The sequence below is a fragment of the Ambystoma mexicanum genome, chromosome 2q (genome assembly GCF_040938575.1).
Source record: "Ambystoma mexicanum isolate Mex_15411 chromosome 2q, UKY_AmexF1_1, whole genome shotgun sequence".
NCBI classification, from domain to species: Eukaryota; Metazoa; Chordata; class Amphibia; order Caudata; family Ambystomatidae; genus Ambystoma; species Ambystoma mexicanum.
The window spans coordinates 1036297854-1036324377 of record NC_090924.1 but is presented as its reverse complement, the minus strand read 5'-3'; the positions used below and the strand labels follow the sequence as shown (position 1 = coordinate 1036324377).

Sequence of the window (26524 nt, the reverse complement as noted above, 5' to 3'; positions counted from 1 at the left end):
CATTAGCGATTGCTGCATGCTTCTGGAGAAGCTGCCTATGAGCAGCCATGGTCTTATTTATTTACTTTCAGTACTTTTAAATCTTTACACACTATGTTTAACTAACTTATTTCGGCATGGAAGCTGTGTGCTATGAAAAAGGTGAAGGTGAGTCATTTCTCTATTGTGTGATACATTTTACCTCACCTCAATTTGAAAATTTCGATAGCCCACTGTTCAGGGAGCAAAAGTTAGAAGATAATTGAACATATTTTCAATTTCTGTGAGCCTTCTTGGCTCCGCACCTTAGCCAGTGCACTCCACGTGCAGCCCATCTTCACCAAACCATTGCCTTCTCCGGCACACCCCCACAATCTTGCGCTTGTGTCTTCCACACACCGCCTCTGGGTCACCTTCTTCTTTTCCAAAACCACACCACCATCTCCTCACCATTAAAATCAGTATCCTATGTATCAATCTAAAGGTGACGTCACCAAACTAAAAACACAATACAAATGAACAGGCGAATGTGCATACACAGAACAATAACCTATTGCTTCCAACCCCACAAATATCCCAAAATAAAACCCCACAATCCCCACAGCTGTCTTCCTGTTTCAACTGGAACAAGGTAAACCACAATAAAACTTTTATACTTGGACTGCGCACACTGCGTCGCCTCGCGTGTGCCACGCCCCTCACCATGGGACCTTAACCAGCCAACTATCTTCCGCACTCGGGAACAATCTAGCTACCTCCTGCTGGGAAACATCATCCACTCACTGAACTAAAACGCTCAATTAGCAGGGAACCTCATCTACTCATTGATCTACAACGTCAATTCATAGGAAATCCACACCCCCGTACATGAAATCGCCATCCGGACCAACCAGCGCAGCACACCTTTCTATATGTGGGGAGTCACTATCCCACCCAATATCCTCATAAACACAAGAAAGGACCACTGCCACCGCTCCAGTCCCAACTACAATTCACGTGCCGATCACCACCAATGCGCCGAATTTTGTGACAATGTACAATCACCCACCACCCAATTTACAATGCCTCCCCCAGTTTCTACCCAAACAAAAGAACTTAACATTTCTGCAACATACTGATCAACAATACATTATAGTACTTGAAACATTTCCCCCCCTCGAAGCCCATGTTGCTGGTTGACTTACATTTCCTATGCTGCACTGGCACTTGCTCTGCTACTGGACACCCCCTCAAGGCGCTTCACTGGACCCCTTCTTCTGCAGGGCTCTCACCTGCCCTCAAGCAGGGTATTTTCAAGTGGCCCCCGATGCCTTTAGCCGGTTACGCGTTTTCCGGTGGTCTTCAGGTGCAGGCGAGGGTCCCACAGCTTCCTTGAGTCGGCGGCAGGGAGTGCAGTTCAACGCAGGGCTTGCGCAGACAGTGCTCATTCACCCATGTTACAATGAGCAATGAGCCTCACAGAGGGCACCAACTTGTTGGGGAGAAGCTGGACCCCCACCAGGGCTGTGGGGGGCCAGCAGCCATACCCTCACCAGCTATGGGAGACCCCAACACCTCCCATATGGCCCACAGAAATGCAACAGAGACCCCAGCAGGCAGCCAAATGTTCCGAACTGCGTTTATTTCTGGGCAGCAAAAAAGAAAAAAAAGACGCAGAGCATCGTGCACATCGAGAGTTCAGCCGCCGTCTCCCCCGGGGCTGGCTTGCAAGCCAGCTTTGTAATCACACTGCAGGCTGACCTCACAGAATTGGATCAGCTCCCAGAAACCTATCTCCTCCTGTTATTGGCTGCTAAGTAATAGGTTACCTATGCAGTCCTTATAGAGAGCCTGATAATTGGATGTTAGACTTTTGCGTCAGTGGGTTGGTTTAGCTGTGCCAGCCCACCATTACCTAATTCTAGCTTGTTGCATTAGGAATTTGTTCCCATAACTTTTTAGCTGAAACAAGTTTTTTCGCCCCTGGGCTCTCAGTGTTCATTGGCTAGGGCTGAGCCATTCTTGTTACAATTATGTTTCAAATGTGCAAGTCTTTCCGAAAATGTCTTTTGTTCCCAGAAAGAAAAGAAAAAAAAACACACTGGGCTTTGGTGCTTTGCCGTGGCTTAGTAGCATTAGTGGAGAATTAAAAAATGTTTGTCTGCAGAAAGCAATGTTATCTGACTGCGCGACCTTGGCTGCTTGTGGGTTTGCGAGGAGTATTGGTGAAGGCATCTGCAGCTAGTGTTCAGTGAGAGAAATTAACGTGGCTGTAATTTTCCTGAAACATGGCTTTACACTGTGCAATTAGACCATGTTAATTCATATAGGCATTTGCAAGCCTTTAAACAGGGATTCTTGTGTTTGTAGTTTCTGATATTGCTGAATTGATTCTAATGTAGCATGGAAGTTGCACTGTTGGTGAAGTGGGTGTCTTTCAGCATATTTGTCACCCATGGGTGCGCTGGGGCCTGGTTCAAATGATAAGTGCGCTCCTTGTTCTTCCTGCTGTTCTTCTGTATGTGCGCCTGGGGTAAGGGGGCATGGGTTTGATCTCGATTTTCCCTCTTCAACACTCTCTCCTGCACCCCTGTGCACATTCATTCACATGCTGTAGCCGTCCCCACTTCCATTCCTAAACTATAGTGCCACTGCCAAAATGCCCACAATCGGTTCGCAACACTAACCTACTGTAATCGATTCGCACACACCGCACTGTGCAAGCACCATGCACCCAACAGTCTCCGCCTTCAACAGTGTCACTTGTACATAATGGAACCATCCATTCACCAGCTTGCAACTACTGCGTTTCAAATGTGCTGCACACCCTTTTTTTACAGGTCACCACCCTCTAGGTACAGCACATTGCAAAATTCATTAGTACCATCTCTGTCCTAAAGTTGTAGCCTCTTCAGTGCACGCCCTACGCCCTACCTCCTTCGCCCATGCACCCATCAGTCTACGCCTTCAACAGTCTCACCTCTACATAATGGCACCATCCATTCACCAGCTTGTAACTACTGCACATTCCGAAATGCATTAGTGCCGTTTGTGTCCTAAAGTCCTAGCCTCTTGAGTGCATGGCCTACGGACTTCGGCCATGCACCCAACAGTCTAGGCCTTCAACAGTCTCACTTCTACATAATGGCATCATCCATGCACCAGCCTGTAGCTGCTGCACATTGAATTAGTGCTGTGTGTGTCCTACTGTCCTACCCTCTTGCGAGCATGGCCTATGTCCATGCACCCAACAGGGTGCACCTTCAACACTATCACTACTATACATAAGTGCATGATGCATTTGACCATGTGACCAAATTCACCTTTCCACATACACATTGCTGCCGCCAGCACTACTACCCAACCTGTTCACCACCATGTAGCTATACAGCAGCAAATAGCACCACTTACCCTAATGTACAAATAAAACACTCTCCCCTGCACCCCTGTGCACTTTCATTCACATACTATAGCCGTCCCCACTTCCATTCCTAAACTATAGTACCACTGGCAAAGTGCCCACATTTGGTTCGCAACAGTAGCCTACTGCAATCATTTTGCACACACCGCACTATGCAAGCACCACCTTGCACCCTGCACCGGATGTACACCCACACTTGCGTTAGTGCGGTGGGTACGAGAAAAGGCTACGCTCTTCACTCCATGCCCAGCTGTCCACGTCCTTACTCCATGCAGCCAATATTGTAATTCTTCCACTTACCCAACACAAGTGCCTTAACGCATGCATATAGCGCATTCCATCCGCATAGCACACCCACCTGCGCTACCTCCCAACCTATGTCATTGATGAAATGTTCCCCTTCTAAAACATACATACCTGCCACCACTCTCCACCGAAGTAGGTGTCCGCAAACAAGTGGCGGCACAATGTATGGGGCCGTTGCAGCACCTGCCTCCAATCACCACACAAAGTACTTGCCTGTGTAGGTACCCGCCAGTTCAGACAGTACGCGCGACCTCTACAGGCACTCCTCCGTCTTCTTCCATGTACACACATAATTCACATTACCCACTTTTCGTTCCGTACTGTCCATTTTCCACACCCTTCCACCGCTGCATTGTCCTCCAATGCACCATGGCGGCGTTTCCCAAAAACGTTGACGCAGAGCACGCTTCCCTCCAGCCAACCACTTGCCGTGTCCAACGTTAGCCGACATCACGGCGTACCACGGGCCAATGACACTACGGTCCGCGGAGCGAACAGGGAAGAGGGCAGAGCGGACCCATATATCACACATTTTTTGAGACGTACCTTTCAGTACTTCCCAAAAAAAGTAGTGGTCGGATTTCCACCAAACACACAAAAGCATGCTTTCTGACCCAAGCCTGCCGCAAATTTGGCGAAAAACCGTCCAGTCGTACGGCCTGTAACCGTGCGCAAACTTTTTCCCCATTCACTCTATGGGAAAAAAATAAATGTTTGGGACCCCCCTATAACTTTGCCCCCCCCCCACTAAACCTCGCCACACTTGGAGAAAAAATTCAAAGCCGCCCATATACTTTTTTTGTAAAGTTTGGTGAGGATCCGTCCAGGGGGAGCGAAGTTATAAGCCGCCGAAAAAGTGCTCTTTCTATGAGTTTAGCAACTCAACCATAACTACAAGCCCACTACCGCGGGCCGTGTAATATATATGTATGTGTATATGTATATATATATATATTTAGATCCAAAGAAGGCAAACAAACTGCTAGGATGGCACTACAGACTTAAAAAAAGTCCTGATGAGGCAGATTGTTAGGGAGAATTCTCAGAAATGTGCAAATTCCTCTCTACCTTAGAGACCCCCAGCACTTTTGCTGCACTCTAGGACTTTTTAATTTTTAACCTGGAGAGAGTGAGACCTTTTTCCCACACTCTCATGTATTTTTCTGTGATTTAGACTCTGTGTGTCTTTTGGTTTTTGGAGTCTGAAAAACTCCATAGGCATCTTTTTACATTGTGGCACACAGCAACTTCAGTGCAATGGCACAGGGATATCTTTCAGATTTCCCAACGGTTTAAATACCTTTCTCTTGATTAACTACTGTTTCCAAAAGCAATGAAGTGAAATTGACTTTACTTACATTTGTAACTTTCTAGACCCAGCACACACTACCTTACAATAGGGTGCTGGAGGGGTTACTTAGTATCCCCTTTGTCTAGTTTCTCATTTTTACCGCGTTCGCAGCTGCAGTACAGCACCCATGGCCCAGTTCTCTTTTTTTTGCGATTTCTTGTTGGAACGGTCCTTCTTGAGATTTACTCTGCTCGCCAAACCAGGTTTGGTCCCTTTCTCTGTTTTGTCTTTGGCAGGATTCATGAGTGAAGCCCGCCTCTGGTGCCAGTATGTCTGGCAGGAGCAGGAAGTGAGGGAGGTGCCTGAAACGCCTTGTGCTTAACCCCCTTGGTTACAGGAATGCACTCAAAGGTGATTGACCGGCTGGCTGTCCCGCAAGGACAGCCAACCTGCTGAGTGATTGACAGCTAGGCTGGAATGAATGGGAGAAACCTACATAAAAGGCGAGCCTTTTTGGCTTGGAAGGCAGAGTCGACCACTGGACGAAGGAATCCGAAGAAGAACTTGGAAGAGATGCCTGCTGCAACTCATGGACCGTTCGCTTGCCCAGGGAAGCCCTGCTGCTGTGCTTAAGCTCCGAATTCGCCCTTCTACCTTTGAGTTGGTGGGACCAATCAACTCCAAAGAAAGTAAGCCTGTCTGGACATCCTCTCGAAGCTGGCTGTACTTCTGCTGCTGCTGCTGGAACCGAAGTGCCATGGAGAGGAACTCCAGATTGTATGCGCTGCTTTTAAGTTGGACCCGAGCTTGTGGAAGATCCTCCGGACTCCCAGTAAGCAAGACTGACCAAGCCTGAGCCACCTCAACAGAGTGCTGGACCCCAGATGTGAGAAACGTCCAGAGTGGTATCTGAGAGTTAGCAGTGGTGCTATTTGCTGACACGCGAGGAGCTGAAATCGCGAAATGCCACTGAATTGTTCTGCTGCTGACAGTACCGTCGCAGAGCAGGAGTCCCCAGAAGTTCTCTCTCTTGTCCCCACGACTGAGGCCCAGGAACAACAGGATCTGCAGAGCTGCACAGGAACAGAAGCCAGCTAGAACCATTTCTTCTAACCAAAGGTACTGTACAGTCGAAGAGAATTTACCTCTTGTTGTTGTAGCCTTACTTGATCTCAGTTGAGACTTGTCTTGGTTGCTTCTGTAGAGTTGCTTGCATCTTCTACTATTCACAAGCCTAACAGCTTGTGGCTATACATTGATTATATTTATTCTACAAAGACTTCTAAAACATTGTGCAAGACATTTACTTGTCTGCAAGAAGTGCTTCAGCTCCCCTTTACTTTTGCCTGTTAGGGAGAATTCTCTCTTTAGGCTGAATTTCCTAACCTAGTGAGTCCCCCAGCAGCTTTGCTGGATTTCTGGAGTTTGTTTTTTTCTCCTGCCAAGAGTGAGTCTCTTTTTCTCCCACTGTTGGACATGATTTATGGTGTTCCTTTGACTGTTAATGTGTTTTCTGGGCTATGGGGTCCTTTACTCCATAGGGTCTCATGTGTTTTTACTATGTGTGTTACACAGCAACCTCCGTGCAGTAACACAGGGGTGTCATAGTGACACCCCACCATAGACTCCATACCCTGGGACTGACTACTGTCTCCCAGGGCATGTAAAGTCACCATTGGCTTTACTAGTCCCAAATAATTAACAGAAACCAGTACAAACCATCATATTGTGGACGTACTGATCGGGGCAATTCGATTGCCCCGGGGTCTGTTAGTCGAGGGGGCACGTCTCCATCCCCCCTGATAGAGTTTTGGCTGGTGGCAGTGGATACTACTTTTTATATTCGACCGCGAATATTTCCCTGTGGGATTTTCCCATTGTTTGAGGCTACCAACTTCAATTATTTAATTCTCATAGCCTCGAACATACCGCTAGTTTATTTATTTAATATTAATTCGCCGGTTGGTATTTTTTGCCAGGACTCGATTCTAAAATGGCGTTTGTGTTCTCTTCTGTGACTCCAACCCAAGTCGAGCCCTTTGTTCCACTTTTTGGCGGGCTTCTCCACAGAAGCCTCCAAAAGTGGTGCCACTCTGTCTGGGTACCACAAGGGGTGTGGGAGGGGGTTTAGGCACCCTTGACTGAGTTACCCTGGTAACTCAGGTCGCACTCTTGCGTGATTGGCCCAAGTGGTGAGCCGGCCGGCTCACCACTTAGCATGTTTGATTGACAGCTAGGCTGAGTGAATGGGGGTATGCTGCATAAAAGCAGGGCTTTGGGGACTGGAACTTCAGAAGTCGCCACAGGACCCGAGAATCCGACGAGGGAGAAGCTGAGCCGACCTACCACGACGACACCACTGGTGGAGTCCTGCGGAACCGACTCACCACTTCCCGACGACAGAGAAGATCTCCCGGCTGGAGAGGCTTCTTCCCCTGACTGGTGGGCACAACCAGTTTACCTTCTTTCTTCGCACCCCAGACCGGTTTGTGGTCGAACTGCCCGTGCCAAGCACCCCGGCAGCCGGATAGCCACTCACCACTGAACCGCAAATCAACGGACCGCTCCTTGTACCCGAGAAACTCTGCGGCTGGTTTCTTCCCTGGCAGTGCAACAGACTCCTGTCTTCCTCCCCGACAAGATCCTCTCTTCCCCCGGACGAAGCACCAACTTGCATCCACTGCCAGGAACAACTGCCCCCGCTGGAGTGTTCTCATACTTTAAGGTACCGTGTCCACCAGGCCTCCCTTTCTAAAGATTGCTACAAGGTAATAATAACCCCTTAACCTTCTGGACTGGGCTGGCCGCCTTGACCCTCTAACTGGTCCCTTTCTTTGGTCCAACTCCTTTTTGAACCGTTACAAATCTTTCGTGCACTGCAACCGTGTGACTTTGGACACATTTCGTTTGGATCCCCTTAAGCGGATCCGGCCTACTGACTCTGAATTCCTCGTGGTACTTTGCCTTCCTCCCTTGTTGTGTTCGTGAAAAAGTGTTGGGATCTGTTTCAATTTATTCTCTGTTTTTCTCTCCCTTTTAAAACGAATTATTAGAGTGCCATCTGCGTTAAGCGCTCACCGCTGTCTGAAAATAAGTGGGGCTTTACTTAAGACTTGTCTAATATTCTTTTAAGGGAGTGTATATCTTTTAGTGACTGTGTTTTTGAATTGCTTACTATTAGTGCCTGTGTGTTTTTCTAGATGTGGTTTTAAATAAATAATTATCTCTTTTACACCAAGCCCTGGTCAGTGTTTACTTGTTCTATTGTGTTCTCTTGACCTATTGGGAATACTCTGTATACTGCCTAACTCTTCTTGAGGGAAGTCTGACTGCTCAGCCACAGCTACCAAGTGAATCTGTGTGGTACAGACTGCTACCAAGTGGGTTTACTGCCAAACACCTGTAGTCCTAAATCTTTTGCAGTGGTCCCAGAGGGAACTGCACAGGTTTCTGCCTAACATTGCCCAATTGACTTTGGCTGGCCTGGCTCCCTGAATGACTATTCTCTCCTCTGCTTGTGGGTTTTGCCTTCCTTCCAGGAAAGGGTTAACTGACTTTGCACGGAGGGGTTGGGGGGCGGGGGTGTCGAAAGTACTTACCTGCTTCATAATAATTGTGTGATCTCTCGTTTTAATCTAATAACCATTTTCTTTGACACTCATCTAAGTATTGCTCTAAATGTACCAGTGATATATTAATGACCACAGTGACCTAGATGTTGAAGTCACCTGAGGGTGAAGAAGTGGGTATTTACTGATTTAGAGAAACTCAGTGTGTATTTTGGAGTGTATTTGTATGTTACTATATATTGTCCTTTCTGAAGAAGGCTTATTCAAATGGACTGTTAAAATAAATAAATCATTGTTTAATCAAGAAATCTTGAGTGTAAGTGTTTTTTTGGATACTTGTCACTGTTAATCTCTGTGTAACTCCCCTACTGCTCACATTGACCCCTCTTGAGATAGGCCTGGCTGCTTAACCACACTACCAACCTGTGTAGTACAGACGTATACCAAAGGCTGGGTTCCTGTTGCCAGGAGGCTAAGGTTGTTGTAATGCACCCAACGGGTACTGGTCCAAATCTTACATAACACAGATAGAGGGAGTTTATACAAATAGTAATTTATTACATCAGGGCATTAAAAGATGCACAGGTTTCGCACCAGACACAGTGCTTGTTCACACCGAAAGTGCATTAGTACAGAGAACAGTTAAAAAAGACTACCACACCACATGACGGAGCATGGGGTCCTTCTTTCATTGTTATTTGAAGAGTAGGGTCAAGATGTCCTGTGTAGACGCCATAATGGAATTTCAACCCATGATCTATACAAGGGTAGTTGTTTGTTACTTAAATTGTAATGCTAACCCATTGGGGCATACATTTCAAATTTATGTGAATAATGTTATGATTGTCATTAAACTTTCCAACTTTAAAAGGCCAGAAAAAGCCTTTGTACAAACAAAGTCAAAACATAGATGATTACATTTTCAAATTTCTTTCTTCAAAATAGATGGCACGTGCATTGTTTACACAGTGTAAGAGAATGATTAAACTAATAGCACATTGCATGCTGTTTAGACTTTGGTTTTCAAATGCATAAGTAATGTTATTATGTAATATGAACTAAGCTCAATGTGAGGTTGACATCCTCCAACATCATTGCTTCAAGTGCTAGCATAGTGCATAACAACTTGTTCTCCAGAAGCCAGTGAAGCACAATGACTCCTGGAGAGATCCAGCCTCCAAGACTACATCAGAGCAGCCTGAATATGGACTGCAGATACAGACTGAAAGACCAAGAATCGCTCAAGGCCCTGGGAAACTTGACAGACTACCCACACTACTGATATTTAAATAGCTGAAAATTCTGTGGAACAAGAATGCCTGAGTAGCCATAAGAGACATATTGCTTACAATTGAAACCGGTTCTATATTCCATGCATGTGGGCTGGGCACCATATCTATTAGAAATGGGCGACTATGTTTGAGACAAAGGAACTAGCTGGACACTATAGCCGTGTGACTGTACATTGGGCCAAGAAGCTGCTGGATATAATATCCCTGAGACTGTGTTTGAGACCCAAGAAGTGGCTGTGTGCTGTATCACTGTGACTGTGATTCTGAGAAGGAAGTATTGTAAGTGCTATGTCCCCGGGAGTGTGTTGAGAATAGAGAGCCTGTATCTTAATGATCATAAGAACCCTCAGACATTTATAATGTAACCCATTCTGGCACTTTTGAGCTGAACATCATGGTTAGTTGTAGATAAACCTCCAGTACTTATAGGCATTTACTCCAACCACTTCTAGACTACAAATAATAACAAGTTAAAGTGCTACGTCTTCTGCCACGTGTTTTATTGGTTCAAAACGCCCTGTTAGTACTTCTACTTTACATATTATGTTTTACTCCTGATATTCTTTTACCAGATGTAATGAACAATTTCACTAAATTATATTGTGACTTCTTTTTAAATGTTTTAATGCAAAGATAAAGCAGGAAGAGGAAATTCCAATGTAGCAAATTTCATTTTTCAACATTGAACTTTTTCAATGTATTAAAATATCTAATTTAAAGGATGATAACAAACTTCAAGCAATTATTTTTAAAAGAAGCTTTCATTTCCTGGGAGACGATTTCAATCAAACCATTTCCAAATCAATAATTAGTCTTAAAAATTATGAATGTGCCCCTTTTGCTGTAAGCAATTCGTTTTTGTTTGAGAAACTACTGTGAAGGTATTTTAATTGTAAGAAAAATATGTAAGCCATATAAGGCATTAAAATGCCTTACAGCTGTGCACCATTTATATTTTTGTTAGATTAAATGATGAGGATCAGTGTGTGTGAGGACACAGAAATAAATGTGAGAAAAGGAAACTGGAGAGGAGGCTGTAGGTGAGGGGTGATCAGAAGGGTGATGGGGAGTGGAGATAGGAAGTGAATAGGTTAGTCTGAAAGCACAACAGGTTGGGGTTTGGATGATTGAGTGGGACATTAAATGTTTGGGATGGAATCAAGCGGCTATGTATGGGGTATTCTCACCACTATTTTTCAGTGCAGTTGTTATTGAAAAAACATTTTTAAATTTTCTTGTAATTACATGAGCACGCTTTGGCTTAATGGAAAAATCAATTTTAGTCTAAAACTTGTTTTAATAGAAGGAATTTGGTCGGCAATGTATTTCGTTGAAATTGCATTGATCCAAATCTCAGAACGTAACATACAGCTTCACGAAACATCCCTTTTAATCTGTGGATGTTCTCTTACTTTTGTTTACATATTGAATCATGCGTTAGCATTACGATTTAAGTAACAACAACCCTTGTAGAGATCAGGGGTAGAAATCCCAATTAATACTGTCCATCATTCTAGGTCTGCCGAAAAGTAATACATTCCAATGACTTGCCTTGCGTGCACTCACCCTCATCGGGGCCATGTTTTCTGCTTACGTGACAAATCTGGCACCCCTACTCTGGTGGTGCCTTGGGCAGCCTGGGATATTTCCTTGCCATTGAATAGTTCTGGTTTTGGAATGCTATTATTTTTCTGGCTCGACTTTCCTCCTTAGAAGATTGATGTAATGACATTTTCTTTCTTAACAAGCTTCTTAATCTTTTGTTAGGCAACTTACATATGTCCAGAAGAGGTGCCACAGCGAGCCAACTGGACCAGGAGTAGCAGCCCTAACTAGCGAGGAGAGGACCCGGTGGGCAAAGGTTAGAATGAAGAACGTTTACTCATAGGAATTTTTGTCCAGTTATTTTCAGACATTCTTATGAAATCCTATTTTGGTATGCAAACATTAACTGAAACATTATTTGTTGTTCAATTAATCCTGATTTTGAGTTTAACTTCTCACTTGCATATCTGCTGCAATATGTAAACATATTATTTTAATGTTATCTAGAGCCGGGATTATTTAATCAACCTGGACCCAAAGAATTTGGCAATTTTAGAAAACATCCAGAGCAGCGTTTTTGTTGTTTCCCTGGATGACGCCAGTCCAAAGGGCACACCTGAAGACTATAGCGAGGTAACTATAAATTATGTTTTTTTACTTTCAATGCAAATCCTTTTTTAATCCATCTATTAATTTTACCTGCCTCTTTGGTCTAATTCAGGGTCACAATATAGGAATTACTTTATATATTTTAGCTTTTTTGTGTGCATCATTGTGATGTAGGTACTGTCTAGGTGTCCTGAGAAAGCAACCGAAATGTTTAATCTTTAATTTAATTAAATACTTTTTCTTACAGAATATTTAGTAATCAGGGTAGCTCTCACGTAGCTTGAGCATTAGTATGACATGAAAAGTAAACATGATGTATTAACCCATTAAATAGTCAGGAATTGGCCGTTAGCATCCTAGGCTTATCCTCTCCACTGGTGAGGATGTTGATGGTCACATCCTTGCATCATTCGCTTTAAAAAAGCACTTTAGAAAGGTTTGTTGCAGCATTAAAGTGGTTAGGTGTGTCTACAGGTAAAAACAAACCTTTGTAAGCATTTGTTGGATAACACAATAGTGCAAATGAACACCCAAACATACAGAAGTAGAACATAATGACAATTTATATAGCACACACCAAAAGCTGACTGTGCAGAATAGGAATCCTTCCAGCTGACGTGGATGACCAAATGGCACCTCTTAAAACAGCAGAATAGAATGTAATAACATAAGTGATTTTATATAAACAATCCGAGAGCTGTGTCAATGGTAATGACTGCTAAAAGTCTTTATATTCTGATCAAATTTCTGTTGAGAAATGTGATAATTACTGAGAAGGCACCTTTCTCTGATGTGCCAGGTTGGCAGCGTTTTTTAACACCTCACACAGAGTGTTTTTCTGAGCCAGAATGTACTTAGCTCGCCAACAGCCCATGCACGCATCCACATGGGGTCGGCATAGCTAAATCTTCATACAGCATATACAATATTATGCAAGCAATGGAAAAACCAATAGGTCTGTCGTTGTACATTTAGAGAGTGTGATTTGTTTGTAAAGCCACCACAGGACAACAATGAATTATCCTCTACATTTGCAAAGCCAGAACTAGTGGCTCTGCCTATTCTGGTTAGTGTAGATTGGTCATTGAAGGGACTTCCACCGATTGCTAAGGACCCTATTTGCTACGCAATCCTCTTGTCTTTTACTTTCTATGAACAGCAACTGTAATGCATGCTTAATAAATCAGCCCGGTCTCATTTGCATTGCCATGACTGTTATTTGGATTAGACACTGCTGCTTTCTTCCTGTAAATCAAGGTATTTTTTCAGACAGCGTAGATTACAAAGATTTGTTTGTACACAGGTGAATGGATGGACTGAAGTGTCAGACTGAACGTGGTTACACTTGACTTGATATTGTTCAGAAGTAAAGCTATATGTATACAAGCTTGTTCAGAAAACTAATGAAAAATAACACACGGTCCTGTAACAAAAGTGATGTATGCCAACCCCTCGCTCCCAAACCTCTAGCAGCTTTCTAAAACGTCATGGAAACAATCACATTATCTTTCATTCAGTCCGGGAACATGAAATCCTATGATATAACCAGAGATGCTTGTACTAAAACGTATTATTGCATGCCACAGCTCAAAAATGTCACACTGGCAAAAACACAGCAAATAGGTTCCCAGGTAATATACAGTGTCATGAGTGGATTTTGCGGTTCAAAGTAATCAGACACAAGCATTTCGCACACTTTAAATGAACATCACAGAGCTGATGCACACAAGTGAAGAATAGAATTGCCATTTCTAAATGGCACCCATGAAAATATTGCTTCATGTAAGATGTAATGACTTATAGAAGGAATACTCTCCATCACCCAAAAGCTGATTGTTTTGGTATTGTTGCACTGGGGAGCCTTGTTATTGTATTCTTTAACCACATTGTAATGCAGCAGATAATTGGAAAACAAAAGCAGTAATCGAAAACGCTCATCATGCCAGTTTATGCAGTTGCAGTAACTTTTACAAAATGCATACTTTAGCTGGACTCCAGAACAAACAGTTATTTCCTTTACTGGCAAACACTTGTAGGCTGGCCTATTTTACAGATGGCCTATTTTACAGACCTCCGTATTCATGGAACAAACATGTCATGGGCCTCATTACGATTCTGGCGGTAGCCATGCCGCTATTGGCGGCATGGCTGCCACCAAAATTGGGTCCGGGTCTGGGTTCCCAGAATGGGGAATTACCGGGCCATTCCGAGTTCGGAGGGCCCGGTAATTCCTCCCTCCGGGAACCCGGGCCCAGACCTTCCCCATTGCGATTGCAGCCCCGATAGGGCTGAATGGGAATGGGGGAGGGAGCAAACAACGGGCAGATTACGAGAGGCCCATTGTTTGCTCCCTCTTCCCCTCACGGGACCCGGTAAGCACGCCTGGTTTGACCAGGCGTTACTTACCGGGTCCCGCAAGGGGAGCTTGTAATGAGGCGGAACGGGTTTAACGGGTCCACCTCCTTTAGTGGGTCCCGTTAACCCGTTCCGCCTCACTTCAAATGAGGCCCATAGAATGTATGCATTAGTTATTTGTCAAGAAAGTTGACGATGACCACTAGTAAACACATTTTCATCATTCTGAACACCCTCACCCAACATTTGATTTGGAGGCAAGTTGCACAGAATACATACATGTTCAGTCCTCATGAGAACTGATGGCTTCATCATTCGATTTTTGTTTGCTTCAAATGCAACAGTTCATAAAACAATGGGCCTCATTCCAAGTTTGGAGGTAGCCATGGCGCTATTAGGGCCATGGCTGCCCCCAAAATCGGTCCGACTCCGGTCTGGTGAAGGGAGTAATTACCGGTCCATTCCGAAGTCGGCGGGAGCAGTAATTCCCCATTCACCAGACCCATTACCCATTCCCATTTGAGCCCCCATAGGGCTCAAATGGGAAGTGTATCCCATTGCGGGAGGATAGTCAAGTCTATTAGCCAGGATCTTTGTATATATCTTAGCATCAATATTAATCAAGGCAATGGGGCGGTAAGATGCTCTCTCCTCTGGATTTTTATTTGGTTTCAGGATAAGGGTAACCTTAGCTTCCTCCATGGACGGGGCAATTCTACCTGTCTGCTGAAATGAATTAAATAACAAAGTCAATTGCGGGGCTAGCTGCGAGACAAACAATTTGTAAAAGGCTGCAGTGTAGCCATCAGGGCCTGGGGCTTTATGTACTGGAAGAGCCCTAATCACCCCTCGCACTTCCTCCTCAGGGATTTCTTGATTGAGGGCCTCCCTCGTCTCCCTACTGATTTCCCCCAGCTGTTCTTTTTGCAGGAATTTATCCTGTATGTCACTTCGGGGATGCTGAGAGGCACCCCCGAAGTGACATAGGAGTCATAATACTCCGCAAGAGCGTTGTGTAATTCTTCTTGCCTTGTGACCCGTTCCCCTAAGCCTAATTTCAATGCTGTAATCGTGTTTCTCAGCCTTTTACCCCTTAGTAGACGTGCCAAAATGGTCTGCTTTATTAGCCTTTGCGTAATAATTTTGCCAGACCGCGAGTAGTGCCCCCTCTGCCATTTTGGTACGCAAAAGTTCCAGCTGCCCCACCGCTTTCCTATATTCCCGCGTAGCTACCTGGGAAGAGGTCCTACCCGCCGCCTGTCTAGCCGCCTCCACCTCAGCCTCTAACTGGGATTCCAGTGCCTTCAATTGCTTCTCTCGATGAGCAGCCACTGCAGTTAGCTCCCCCGATAGTAGCCTTGAATGCATCCCACCTTATATCCTCTCTTGTGTCCTCCTTCCTATTGATATAAAAAAAGACCCTGATCTTCTCTTCAATGTCCCCCCAAACTTTCGGGTCCCTCAGGATGGCCCCTGGGAATTTCCAAGCCCAAAACTCCTTTCACCCACCGGCCCAGATCCAGAAGGTTTATAGTCCTTACATCGAAAACAATAATGTCGAAAGTCAAAATATCGAAAAAAAATGTTTAAAAAAAAAAAAGTTGCATTTCTTTTTCATTACGTTTTTTATTCGAAATGGAGGGTTCCCCCAACCCCCTTTTTTCTATTTTCTTTATTTTACCCCTTTTTTTTTACTTACTAAACCCAAAAAATATATATAAATAAAAAAATACATTCAACTTGTTTTTTTCCACATTTTGTTTTCGACCTTTTTGTCTTTCGACAAAATTTCTTTCGATATTATGACTGCACACCATCCAGAACAACGGAGACTGTTTTGTGGTCCGCTATCCCTATCGGTCCTGTACGAACCTCCCGAATGCCACCCACCAAACCCACCTACACCCATATATAATCTACTTTGGATTGTGATCCATGGACCTTGATAGAAAGGTATGACCCTCCTGTTTTCCCTTTAATTCCCTCCGTACATCACGCAACCCCATCCTACCAATCTTATCCTTCAACTCTGCAGACATTACAGCTCCCTCCCCTCCTACCTGCCTTCCGGCCCTGTCCCTCTCCCTATCCCAGGCTATATTAAGATCTCCCATTAGTACAATCTGACCACACGCTTGGTTTTCCAGCACTTTCAGAACACTGTAAAAATTGCTCCTGACCAAAATTGGGGGCATACACTACAGCTAACGTATACGGGGCCTACTGATACTTCCCCCTGACCACAATCTCCCCTCTTTGTCCCTTGTTACTTCACAGATTCTGAAATCAACCACATTCCTAATAGCCAAGGCCACCCTCCTTGCTTTACTTGGACCTGAGGCATGAAGGATACGGTCGAAGCCGCGCAGCTTCAACCTTCCCTGATCTCCATGCACTAGGTGTGTTTCCTGAAGTCCCATAATATCTGCCCTTTATTTCTGCGTAAAGTGCTCCAACTTTTTCCTTTTAAGATGGTTGTTCAACCCTCTTACATATGTGTTAACCACTTGAGGAGTCCCCACTCGGAAATTGGTCACCGCTACGTGGTAGTGCCCTTCTGTCTCTCCCTCCAACCAACTTCTCGTCACCTCCCGCCCTTGCCCCCCCACTCCCCCACTGAAGTTTAACACCTTCCTGCCTACTCTCCACTCCTAACCCAGGCATCTCTGCCCTTTCCGTTCCCAAAATGGCTGCTCCATCTGCGACCCCAAAGCTTCCATCTTCCTTTCAGAAGCCCACCACCCCTGTTACTACCAATCCGACTCAGGGTTCCGCTGGTGCCTCACTCCTCACTTCTCTGAGGTTTCCTTTTCTCTGCAGATCTCCTTCCCTGGATCATCTTCTCCTTTTATCTCCAACTGTCGTCCACTCCCAGGGTCTCGATCGGTGACTTAAGTCCTTTGATCCTGAACTAGAGAGCGCGTCCTCCAAGTCCATTCGAAGAAGATCTGCCCCTTCCTGTAGTGAAGTGATACGCCTCTGGGACCCCTCCCATTCGAACAGCAGTCCAAACGGAAAGGTCCATTTGTATCGTATAGCTTTCTCAGCTAACACCTTTAGCAATGGTCCCATTTGTCTTGCCAGATCTTGAAATAATGCGATCTGCTGTCCTTTAAACATAATGGGTTCCCGTTGTCTTGCTGCTTTGAGGACCGCTTCCTTCTGGGCGTATCTAGTAAACGCTGCTAGGACGTCTCTAGGCCTTGCCGTCTGGCCTTTGGCCAATCGCTCGGCAACATTTTCACCCTTATATTGATTCTATGGGATCTATTCTCCAAATCCTCCATCTGGAGTTCGAGATTCCGAGTGGCTATATCCAACCTCTCTATTGCTTCACTGTTAGCTGTGGTGTCTTTATCCACTTCCTGGAGGCCTTTCTCCAGGGTGTCCGTCCTTTCCCCTAGTTGCCGCATCTCTTGTTTCATCTCCCCTATAGCATCATTTAGATCAGCTTGCATCAGCTGGAATTGCTCCTGAAAAGTCTTTGCCAAATTTGCTTGTAAGGCGTGCAGCTCCCCCAGGAATTCTTGCCTTGACATTAAAGTCGAGTTTTCCATCCCCCCTGGGTATGACCTTCTCCGGTCCCTTCTCGGTTACTCCATCCTTCGGGTTCTCCAGGGGCCACATTGCGTGGAGAGTGCCCGGGGTGTCTCCTGGGGCTTGGGCTGTTTTCCCCCCTTTTCCTTTGGCTTTTGAGCTCATGGTCCTCGCCCTTCCCCTCCTTTGTCCTGCTATGACTGTCCTCTTGGCAGACCCGTAGCCAAATCCTGTCTCACTGGGCCTCCTTTCTGCTGTAGTATTTCGAGCTTTGTCAGCCCTGTACCCCCCCTAAATCAGGCTTTCTCACGTCGAGCCTCTTGCACCTGCTTCTTTGTCCTATTAAGGAACCTGTTCACCTGGATATCTGTACGGCCCGATCCTCCTTTACCTCCCAGCTGGGCTCAGTGATCCCACGTAGAATGCGCCGTGATCGAGGCTTCGGTGGCAAAGCGGTACAGGTGTATATTCCGCTGTCTGCAATATGCGCGATGGACTAGCTTTGCTGGGTGCTCCCCCTGGTAGTCCACCAATAAGTCCCCACCGGCTTGAGATGCTTCACCCTTATGATGCCTCATATGTTGTGCGGGCCCAGGAGTCGTGTTAATCCCTTGTGGGCAACAGGGGGAGGGCCACCTCTGATCCCGTGGCGGGTGTGCCCCGGTTCCCTCCTGTCTCGAGGGAGACTCTGTTTTGCCTCCCTGTATTTCGTACTTTGACTTCTTTTCCTTTTGTGGGGGGGTGGAGTAGCGCTTGCACAGACTCTCCAATGCAGGATCACTGGCCCGAGTCACCCGGCACATGGGGGGGGCCCGCACCCCTGTGCGCATTCACCGGCCATTCTTCCCGCCGGCTTCACTGCTCCTCTGCGGGTCGGGAAGCGCCGACCGGCGAAGGCACCTCCTCCACTGCCGCGCCTGGGCTCCTCACCCTCGCTGGTCCAGCCGGCCGCCCTCCACCTCTACGGCCATACAGGACCCAGCACCGTGAGTCCCCCTCTCCTGTTGGGATCCGCCAGTGTTCGCGGGTCCCACCGTTGCACCGCTCTCCTCCGCCGACGCGGCTTCCCCGACCTCCTCTCAACCAGACTTCTTCCACCGCTGGAGGCTTCCTGAAGCTGTGGTCCCTTCAGCTGCCCGGCGCTCTGCTGGGGTGGGGGCAGCCAGCCCACGGGACCGCGTCCAGCACCAACTCTGCTCCTGTTATGACGCCTGATGACCCTCGGGGGCACACCTTCCCGCCAGATATGGCCTCCTCTCCTGGACTCTTGGGGTTCCCGATGCAGCGTAGGTCCGCTCGCTCTTTCTGCCGCGTCCTCGCCGGGCTCGCTTTAGTTATACGATGACGCTGTCCTCCGCCCGCCTCCCCCGACGCCCAAGGGTCCTTTTCACCTCTTTTGGTGACAGCTAGTGGGGTGGTGGGCACCTCGCTCCAGATGGGGTTCAGAGAGCGCCGTCAGCACGTCTACTCTGTGCTGGCGGCCATCTTGGAATGAACGGTTCATCTTTTAATGGGTTTAAGGGAAATAAATTTATACTTAAAACTAAGAAGTTGCCTAAAATAACTAACTTTGTTGTTGGGGACTACGAGTCGCATACTCCGATGAGTATTGGGATGAGGAAGAGGACTGAGGAGGCATGCTGTACTAGTAGTCAGGCAATTAAGCCTAACAGTACATACCTGAAAGGAACCTGGGGGGCATAAAAAGCCCCCTCAGGTTCAGGCAATGTGAAGAGCTGGAACTGTGACTCGAGTGCAGGCCGTAGTAGCAGAGGCAGAAAGAAAATGACAGCGTTGGCAATCTGTGCAGAAGTGGAAGAAACAGAGCAATGCCGGAACGCTGAGACAGCAGACAGCAGATTTCAACCGCTTGTTCTGAGAGTGTCCTGTTCCTCCAAAGAATCCTGACCATCATTGGGGGATAGCTCAGAGGCAACGTGCTTGCCTTGGAAGCACGACACCATGGAGCAAAAGTGGTTCGATCCCTGTGTCCGCACTTAGAAACCTCTGGGTATTAAGCGCGTTATAAATAACCTATCATCATCACCGCCGGTGGTAATTGCGCCGAAAATGGGAATTTTTCTGGCGTGTTTACCTCTTGCTCGGAGCATGCCAGACTTGAGATTGGGTGGACCCTTAAATGCAGCGGTAACACCATGACCACAGCATTTAAGGGCTACCGCTCAAATCGTGATCAGGCCCAAAGTCTGTAGTCAGGATATTCGACCCCACCAAATTAGATACAGGCTGAGGTTTGAAGGAAGGAAGATTCCATGCATAGGTGCAGATGCAGATACAACCCTGATGCAGCCCCATTGCAGTAAATGTTTCTGACGGGGGGCTGGGCGGGAGAGCTGGGGGGTGGGTTGGAGCAGCACTGGAGCGAAGCTGCAAGAAGACGAAACCAGGGATGGATCCCAAGGAAGCAGAACCTTGGAAGGTGACCCAGGCATTGAAAAACATTGGGGAAGCCTCAAGCCAGTTCTGGTTGCAGTGCTGACTCCTGGTGCAGGGTTTGTATGCAGAGCCCCTGGAGATCACTTGTGGCATTGTGTATTCCCTTCAAGGTGACCCATGAAGAAGGGACATTAAGTACCAGCAGGGAAACAAATTGGTGAACCTTTAAAGCCGGTGACTGAGATGCTTGCGTGTGAACAAAGGGGGTCTGAGCTACGATTCCTTAAAAGGAGCATGTATTTTTGAGCAGTGGGATCATCCACTCTTCTGGCGGGCAGTCCCACTTTAGCCCGGTGAGTATGACGTGTCCAGGAAGCTTCAACAAAGCAAGAGGAGGATGCAGACACCAATGTGTTAGCAATTCCCCCGTATGGAAGATGATGGAGAGCCTAAAGCAGGATTCCAGCAGATCAGTATCCCCTTAAACTGGATCAAGAGTTGTCATCCCAGCTAACCTGAAGGATCCTCAGAGACGTTGTATATCTTCCAGGGCTTCCAGAAAAGCCAAAAGGTACAAATCTGTTTAATGGGCTGGAATCCCCCATGATATATACACACTGAGGGCTGCAGGTTAGCCCCACGCACCATTCCCCAAATATGCACCTTTAAAAGATTTGTCAGCTACACGGTATGGATTGGCTAGACAAGCACAACTTCCTAAACCAGATAACATTCATACAGAGGGTTCCTTTGTGAGCTCTATCAGAAGCTCACATATGCAGAATGGCAATGTTGGCCTTTCCCCGTGGCCCAAACACATACAAGTAGACTACACACAAAGTATGTGGGACATAGCACTTTTAAAATACACTTCGCTCCTGCTCAGGGACAAATGGCAACCAACATGGTAAAAAGGTTACTGAGCGGTGTAGCCGAACACAAACATCTAGCTGCCACCAGCCTACTCCCCAACACAATTTTTTGTTTCGTAAATTCATCCAGTGATAAAATGAGGTGCTCTGGGAGCACCCCTGCCTCTGTAGCCACATGGGATACCCATGGCAGCACATCAAAAAGGAGTTGCAGCCGTTAGGAAAAACTCTGTGGAAGCCTTAATGCCAGCAAAACCAAACCAAACATCCATCAACATGTTTAGGGAACTACTCAAGTTAGAAAGAGGATTGCTTAAAATTGGATTCTAACCTGCCATGTGTACACCTGAGCCCCTTCACCTTTACGCCATTCTGTTGGGACATTGGACGTCTGTGGATGACTACAGGGCATTATGCGGCAGATACATTTTCTGCCCTGCTTCACCCTCCCTGCATAGATCTGGCTTCACCCGCCAGTCCTTTTCTCCTCCTGGACAGCGACAAAAGCATAGCTAGCACTGTCTGCACTTGTTTCTGTTTGATACATCACACCCCCTGTACCCTGCGCATGTGGTGTTTGCTTGTACATTTTTCCTCCACCTATGCCGTCAGGGTTTGACAAATGCAGGACTTGTAACCAGAAGTTTTTGGTATTGGCCTACATTCATGTGGCTCGGGTTGTCCGGTTCCAGGCCAGTCCTGGACATTGTATGCTCTGCCAGAGCTCTTGAAGATACATATTGGAGGCGTCATGATTCCCGTCATCTGCTAAGTGATTCAGTTTGAGTGCATCATGGTCAAAACTCTGTTGTAGTGGCAGACAATGGGCCTCATTACGAGTCCGGCGGTAACCGAGGCAGTAAAACCGCCTGGTTACCGCCGGACTCGTATTACCATTCCGCCTCCGTGATTCCCGGAATTACTGGGGCATTACAACCCCGGTTTCCCGGGAATCACGGAGGCGGAATGGTGTTAATCCCCATTCCCATTGAGTCCTATGGGACTCAATGGGAATGGGGATCATGGAAACACCGGCAGCATCTCGTAATGCTGCCGGTGTTTCCTTGTCCGCCTGCAGGCGGGCGGTGTTAAACCCACCAGGTCAGACCTGGCGGGAACATCACCTCCTGCCTGCAGGAGTTGTGATCGCCCGGCATGGAAACAACGGGTGGCGGCGGGTTTACCGCCACCGTTGTTTCCATACCAGGCGATTTGTAATGAGCCCCAATTTATAGATTAACTGTTTAAGAGCTTATTTTGTTTTCCTGCTGCTTGGTACATTGGTGTGTTTTGCACTTGTTTGCTTTCATGCTTCATTACATTGTGTTTGTTATTTTTGTTGCATTCATTATTATTGCTGATGTTTATGGCTGCCACTATTTGTGTGATTAAAGAATACAGCCATGAATAATGGATTGGGAGACTTTACGATGTTCCCAATGCTTCATGGCCACTATTGTAACAAACTTTGCCAAAGCCATTAGGACTGGTCTTGCAAGAGAATTTTATTTTCAGGACAAAAAGGTCTTCCCCTCAACATTTGAGAACTCATACCTGTTGGTTTTGCCAATGTTTGTTTCTGTGTGACACTTTTTCTCTCCATGCATTTAGCTTTAGGCTGAACTGAAGGGCAGATATTTTCAAGTACTTACTACCAAAGAATGTACTTTTATTTGTTGCCCCGAAGAGACATAATAAGCAGATAAGTGTTTCTTTTCAACAGAACCCTCCCTGCTGACACTTTCTCAAAGAGCGCAGGAGCGACACTGGTCCTCAGCTTGTACTCTTCCCCATTATTCCTCCCTCATAGCATAGACAAGTAGTTCTTGGAGGGACTTCAGTCCTTGTGCATACGTTTCCTCCATTACAATGGTTTTTATCCATGGTGCATAACAGGCCTGAAACTCAGTCTACAGAGTTAAACGCTGTAGTGTAGTTGTCTACTCCAAAGTGACCAACTGGTTCCTCCACTACCGGTCACTTGACAGAGTGCAGATTGTTCCAAAGGCAGGCCTGTTACATAGAGCCTTTGCAGGTCTCGAATGTGCCTATTCCCCTTTGACTTTCCCACCCGAATCTCAACTGCATATTTACCTCTACAAAATGGCGACTTGCAAAATTAATTCTGACTAAGATGAATCTGGCAAATCACTCCCAAGCCATCAGCAACAATCTCTTATAATTTTGAAGAGCTGAAGGACTGCTGTTTCCCACACAATTGTATGGGACCAACCATGCCAAGCAACTCAACACAGACTGGGGTTGCTGAGTTCTCTCTGCTTGACCTTATAAGAGGTAACTAGCACTCCAGGAGTGGCTCCAAGTTCTCTGTGCATGGAGCTTCCTGGTGTTACTCTTCTGAGCCAAGGATTTCTTGGTCCCTGGCCCTTTGTCCGATTCCTCTCAGGAGAATCACCTTTGTGGTTAGATGGCTCCCAGCTTGCTCATAATGGCGTCGCTCATTGATGCATTGCCCTTGGACGCAAGACCACAATTTCTGTATTCCTTCTTATGGGCAGCCATCCCTAAGTCGCAACATAACGAAGCTCCAAAACTCCCAAGTTGAAGAGGTTGTCTTTAACCAACTGCTTAAGTTCAGTAAATGGAAAGGCCATCAGTAACTGTTTGAAATCCTGGTTTAGGGAAACCCTTCACTCTGGTGGCACCCATTCCTCCTCACTCTGTGCCCTCTCAGCCTGCATTCATGTGTTTACTTCCACCCTACCCATGAATCCTGCTATGCTCTTCACCATTGCTCAACGGATTCCAACATTGCCTGGTAGCATACCGACCCCAGGACCCCAACACCCTGACACTCCTCTCTCTGGCTATCAAAGCAGATCAGGTGGTACTGATGGATATTAATACACACATGCTTTTGAACCAACCTGCTTCTGTGGTGATCCCCTAAAAAGACAAATGTTATGTTATGTTACTTTGCATTTATATAGCGCCTTATGTACCATTGGTATGGTCTGAAGGCGCTGGTAGGTTGAACGCCCTTGGGAACTGAAGTTCAAGTCAGTAGAGAGAGTAGAGCGAGTCAAAGGTGTGTGTGAGCACCGGATATGTGTACTGCTGGTGTGGCATTTGTGTAATAGCTGCTTCTTAGCGGTAAGTGTGGTGGTTGAGAGATCAAGAGTATGTGTTCGTTCTGGCAGGATTTATCCAGACCGATTGTGGCTGCGTTAGGCGTGAGGAGAACGCCTGGCTGGGGGCTGTGTAACCAGCAGTGTTTAGTTAGAGTGATGGGGAGTATGAGGCAGATGTTGGTATGAGAACAGTTATACCGAATGGTGTCATAGTATCTCTGTGTTCTAGTTGAATGGTGGTGTAAAGAAGAGAGTAAGCGTGGTGATGTGATATGATGGGTTACATGCTCTTTCAATCGTTCCATGCGCTCCAAACCATTAAATGTGAGTCGCGCAATTCTATGCGCTCCAGTCTGCTCCATGCTTTCCAGTCCGGTCCTTGCGTTCCAGTCCGGTCCACGCACTCCAGTCCGGTCCACGCACTCCAGTCCGGTCCACACACTCCAGTCCGCTCCAGTCCGCTCCACACACTCCAGTCCGCTCCACACACTCTAATCCGCTCCACGTACTCTAGTCCGCTCCACGCACTACAATCCGCTCCACGCACTAAATTCCTTTACGCGCACTCCAGTCCGCTCTATGCACTCCAATCCGTTCCATGCATTTGAATCTGTTCCATGTACTCCGATCCATGTACACAGATGCAGAAGCATTGGCGGTCACCCCTTAATCAGTGAAAACGTTCCATCAAGTGGTTGGTGGCATCATGTAGTATCTGAGTTTCCCTTTTCTGGATCCTATTCTGGTGGAAATGGGAGTGTCTGTGTCCACCACTCTTCCTCATACTGTAATAAAAAGCTTGATCTGTGGTACATACGCATCACACTAGAGAAGCCCTGCATAGCAACACCTTTCTCTACTAAGTCTTCAGTTATGTATGCAGCTCTAGGCTAGTGCAGAAAGAAGAGAACAAGCTGGACACAGTACAAAAACTCTTAGCTGCAGCTTCAGGAATCCCACACCAATGCTGATTCGGCTGAGGGTATCCTTTGTTGTGGGAGGATGTGGATGAGTCATCCTCCCTCCCCAAAGACATGTAGTGTCTATTCCAGAGTGGCCTCCCGATGCTTGCTATTGACATATTGGGGAATGCTTTTCATCATATGGAAAAAGCAGATTGCGGAGTGTCTGCATCAAAGTGGATCTGTGTCATCAAGAATAGTTCAGGTTGCTCAACTACTTCTAGGAAATGCAGGACACTTTTCTTGGTGCACCTTTTCCACTCTTAACACCTGAGCAAAAGGTCAAAATTAGGTCTCCGAAGGTGAAGGCCTGGCTGACAGTTACCCAGCAGAATACAATGCAGATGCCTGGTTGGTCCAGTTCCAGACTCGACACAGGCATGCTCCTTCAGAGTGTTTCTTGGATTCCATGAGTCCATAATGCTTGCTCCTGCAGTGGCAATGGGAGGAAACCACAAAAAACGTGAAGATTCTTCTTTAGAGGTACCTCAACCACAGACAACAAACCACAGGTCTGATGATTTGGAAGTTGTCATCCAGACCCATGTAACCCCCGGGAGGTGGTCGAATTTCCTTTCACCTCTAGGGGCCATTATGTAGTACTCTTCTGGTTCTGTCCAGGGGGGTGAGACATTATTGATTCCTCTTGCCATTTCCCTCTTCCACACTACAGCAGAGGACATTCTGACCTCTCCTCCAGGATATATCCTAACTTCTTCAGTTGCAGGCCATTGATGAGGTCCTCCATTAAGAGATCTCTTGGTGGGGGGCGTGGCTTGGAGCCGACGCGATGCAGTCGCTCCTCTAAAGCCGTCCGTGGACTGCCTGCTGCTATAGCAAAATTCGTGCGGTTCCTGTGGCTTACACGATCCACCGACGCCAGCTATGTGGATCGGAACCGATGGGGCACTAGCAGCTCAAAGATGAAAGCCGGGAGAAAGAGCACTGTGTCCGTACTCGCCGCCTGAATCCCGGTCCCCCCCTGCCGCTCAAGGAATTCAAGATGGCGGGCGCACGTATGAATGCGTACACAGTCGGGAGTTGGAGGCGAGCCTCCCCATAACACACAGGCCGGAGGGGACGGACAAGCATCCAGGCAAGAAGCGAGGACTGTTTCCGTCTGCCTGCGCGGGGTGGCCCAGGCTCTCCTGGGACAGACGGGGAGCGCTGCATGCATCAAGGATTGGCGGGGGATTCACCTGTGGAGTCATCTCCTTGCCTGGCCCCCGTTTTGTGCTCCCTCTTCTCCTGGGGCGCCCCGGCCCACGCCGCTTTAAAGCTACACGTCCGGCGGACGGAGACCTACGTGGGCTGCATT

General features: G+C 46.8%; 1 protein-coding gene across 4 annotated transcripts in view; it reads left to right on the top strand.

Moving 5' to 3' along the window:
- The window catches only part of CROT (carnitine O-octanoyltransferase), an 898406-nt gene that overhangs the window by 393341 nt on the left and 478541 nt on the right, over positions 1–26524 (top strand). For all 4 annotated transcript variants that reach the window (XM_069648391.1, XM_069648390.1, XM_069648392.1 and 1 more), the window contains 2 exons: positions 11605–11698; positions 11890–12015. In XM_069648391.1, coding sequence (XP_069504492.1) covers positions 11605–11698; positions 11890–12015 — 220 coding nt within the window. The remainder of the gene's footprint in view (positions 1–11604; positions 11699–11889; positions 12016–26524) is intronic.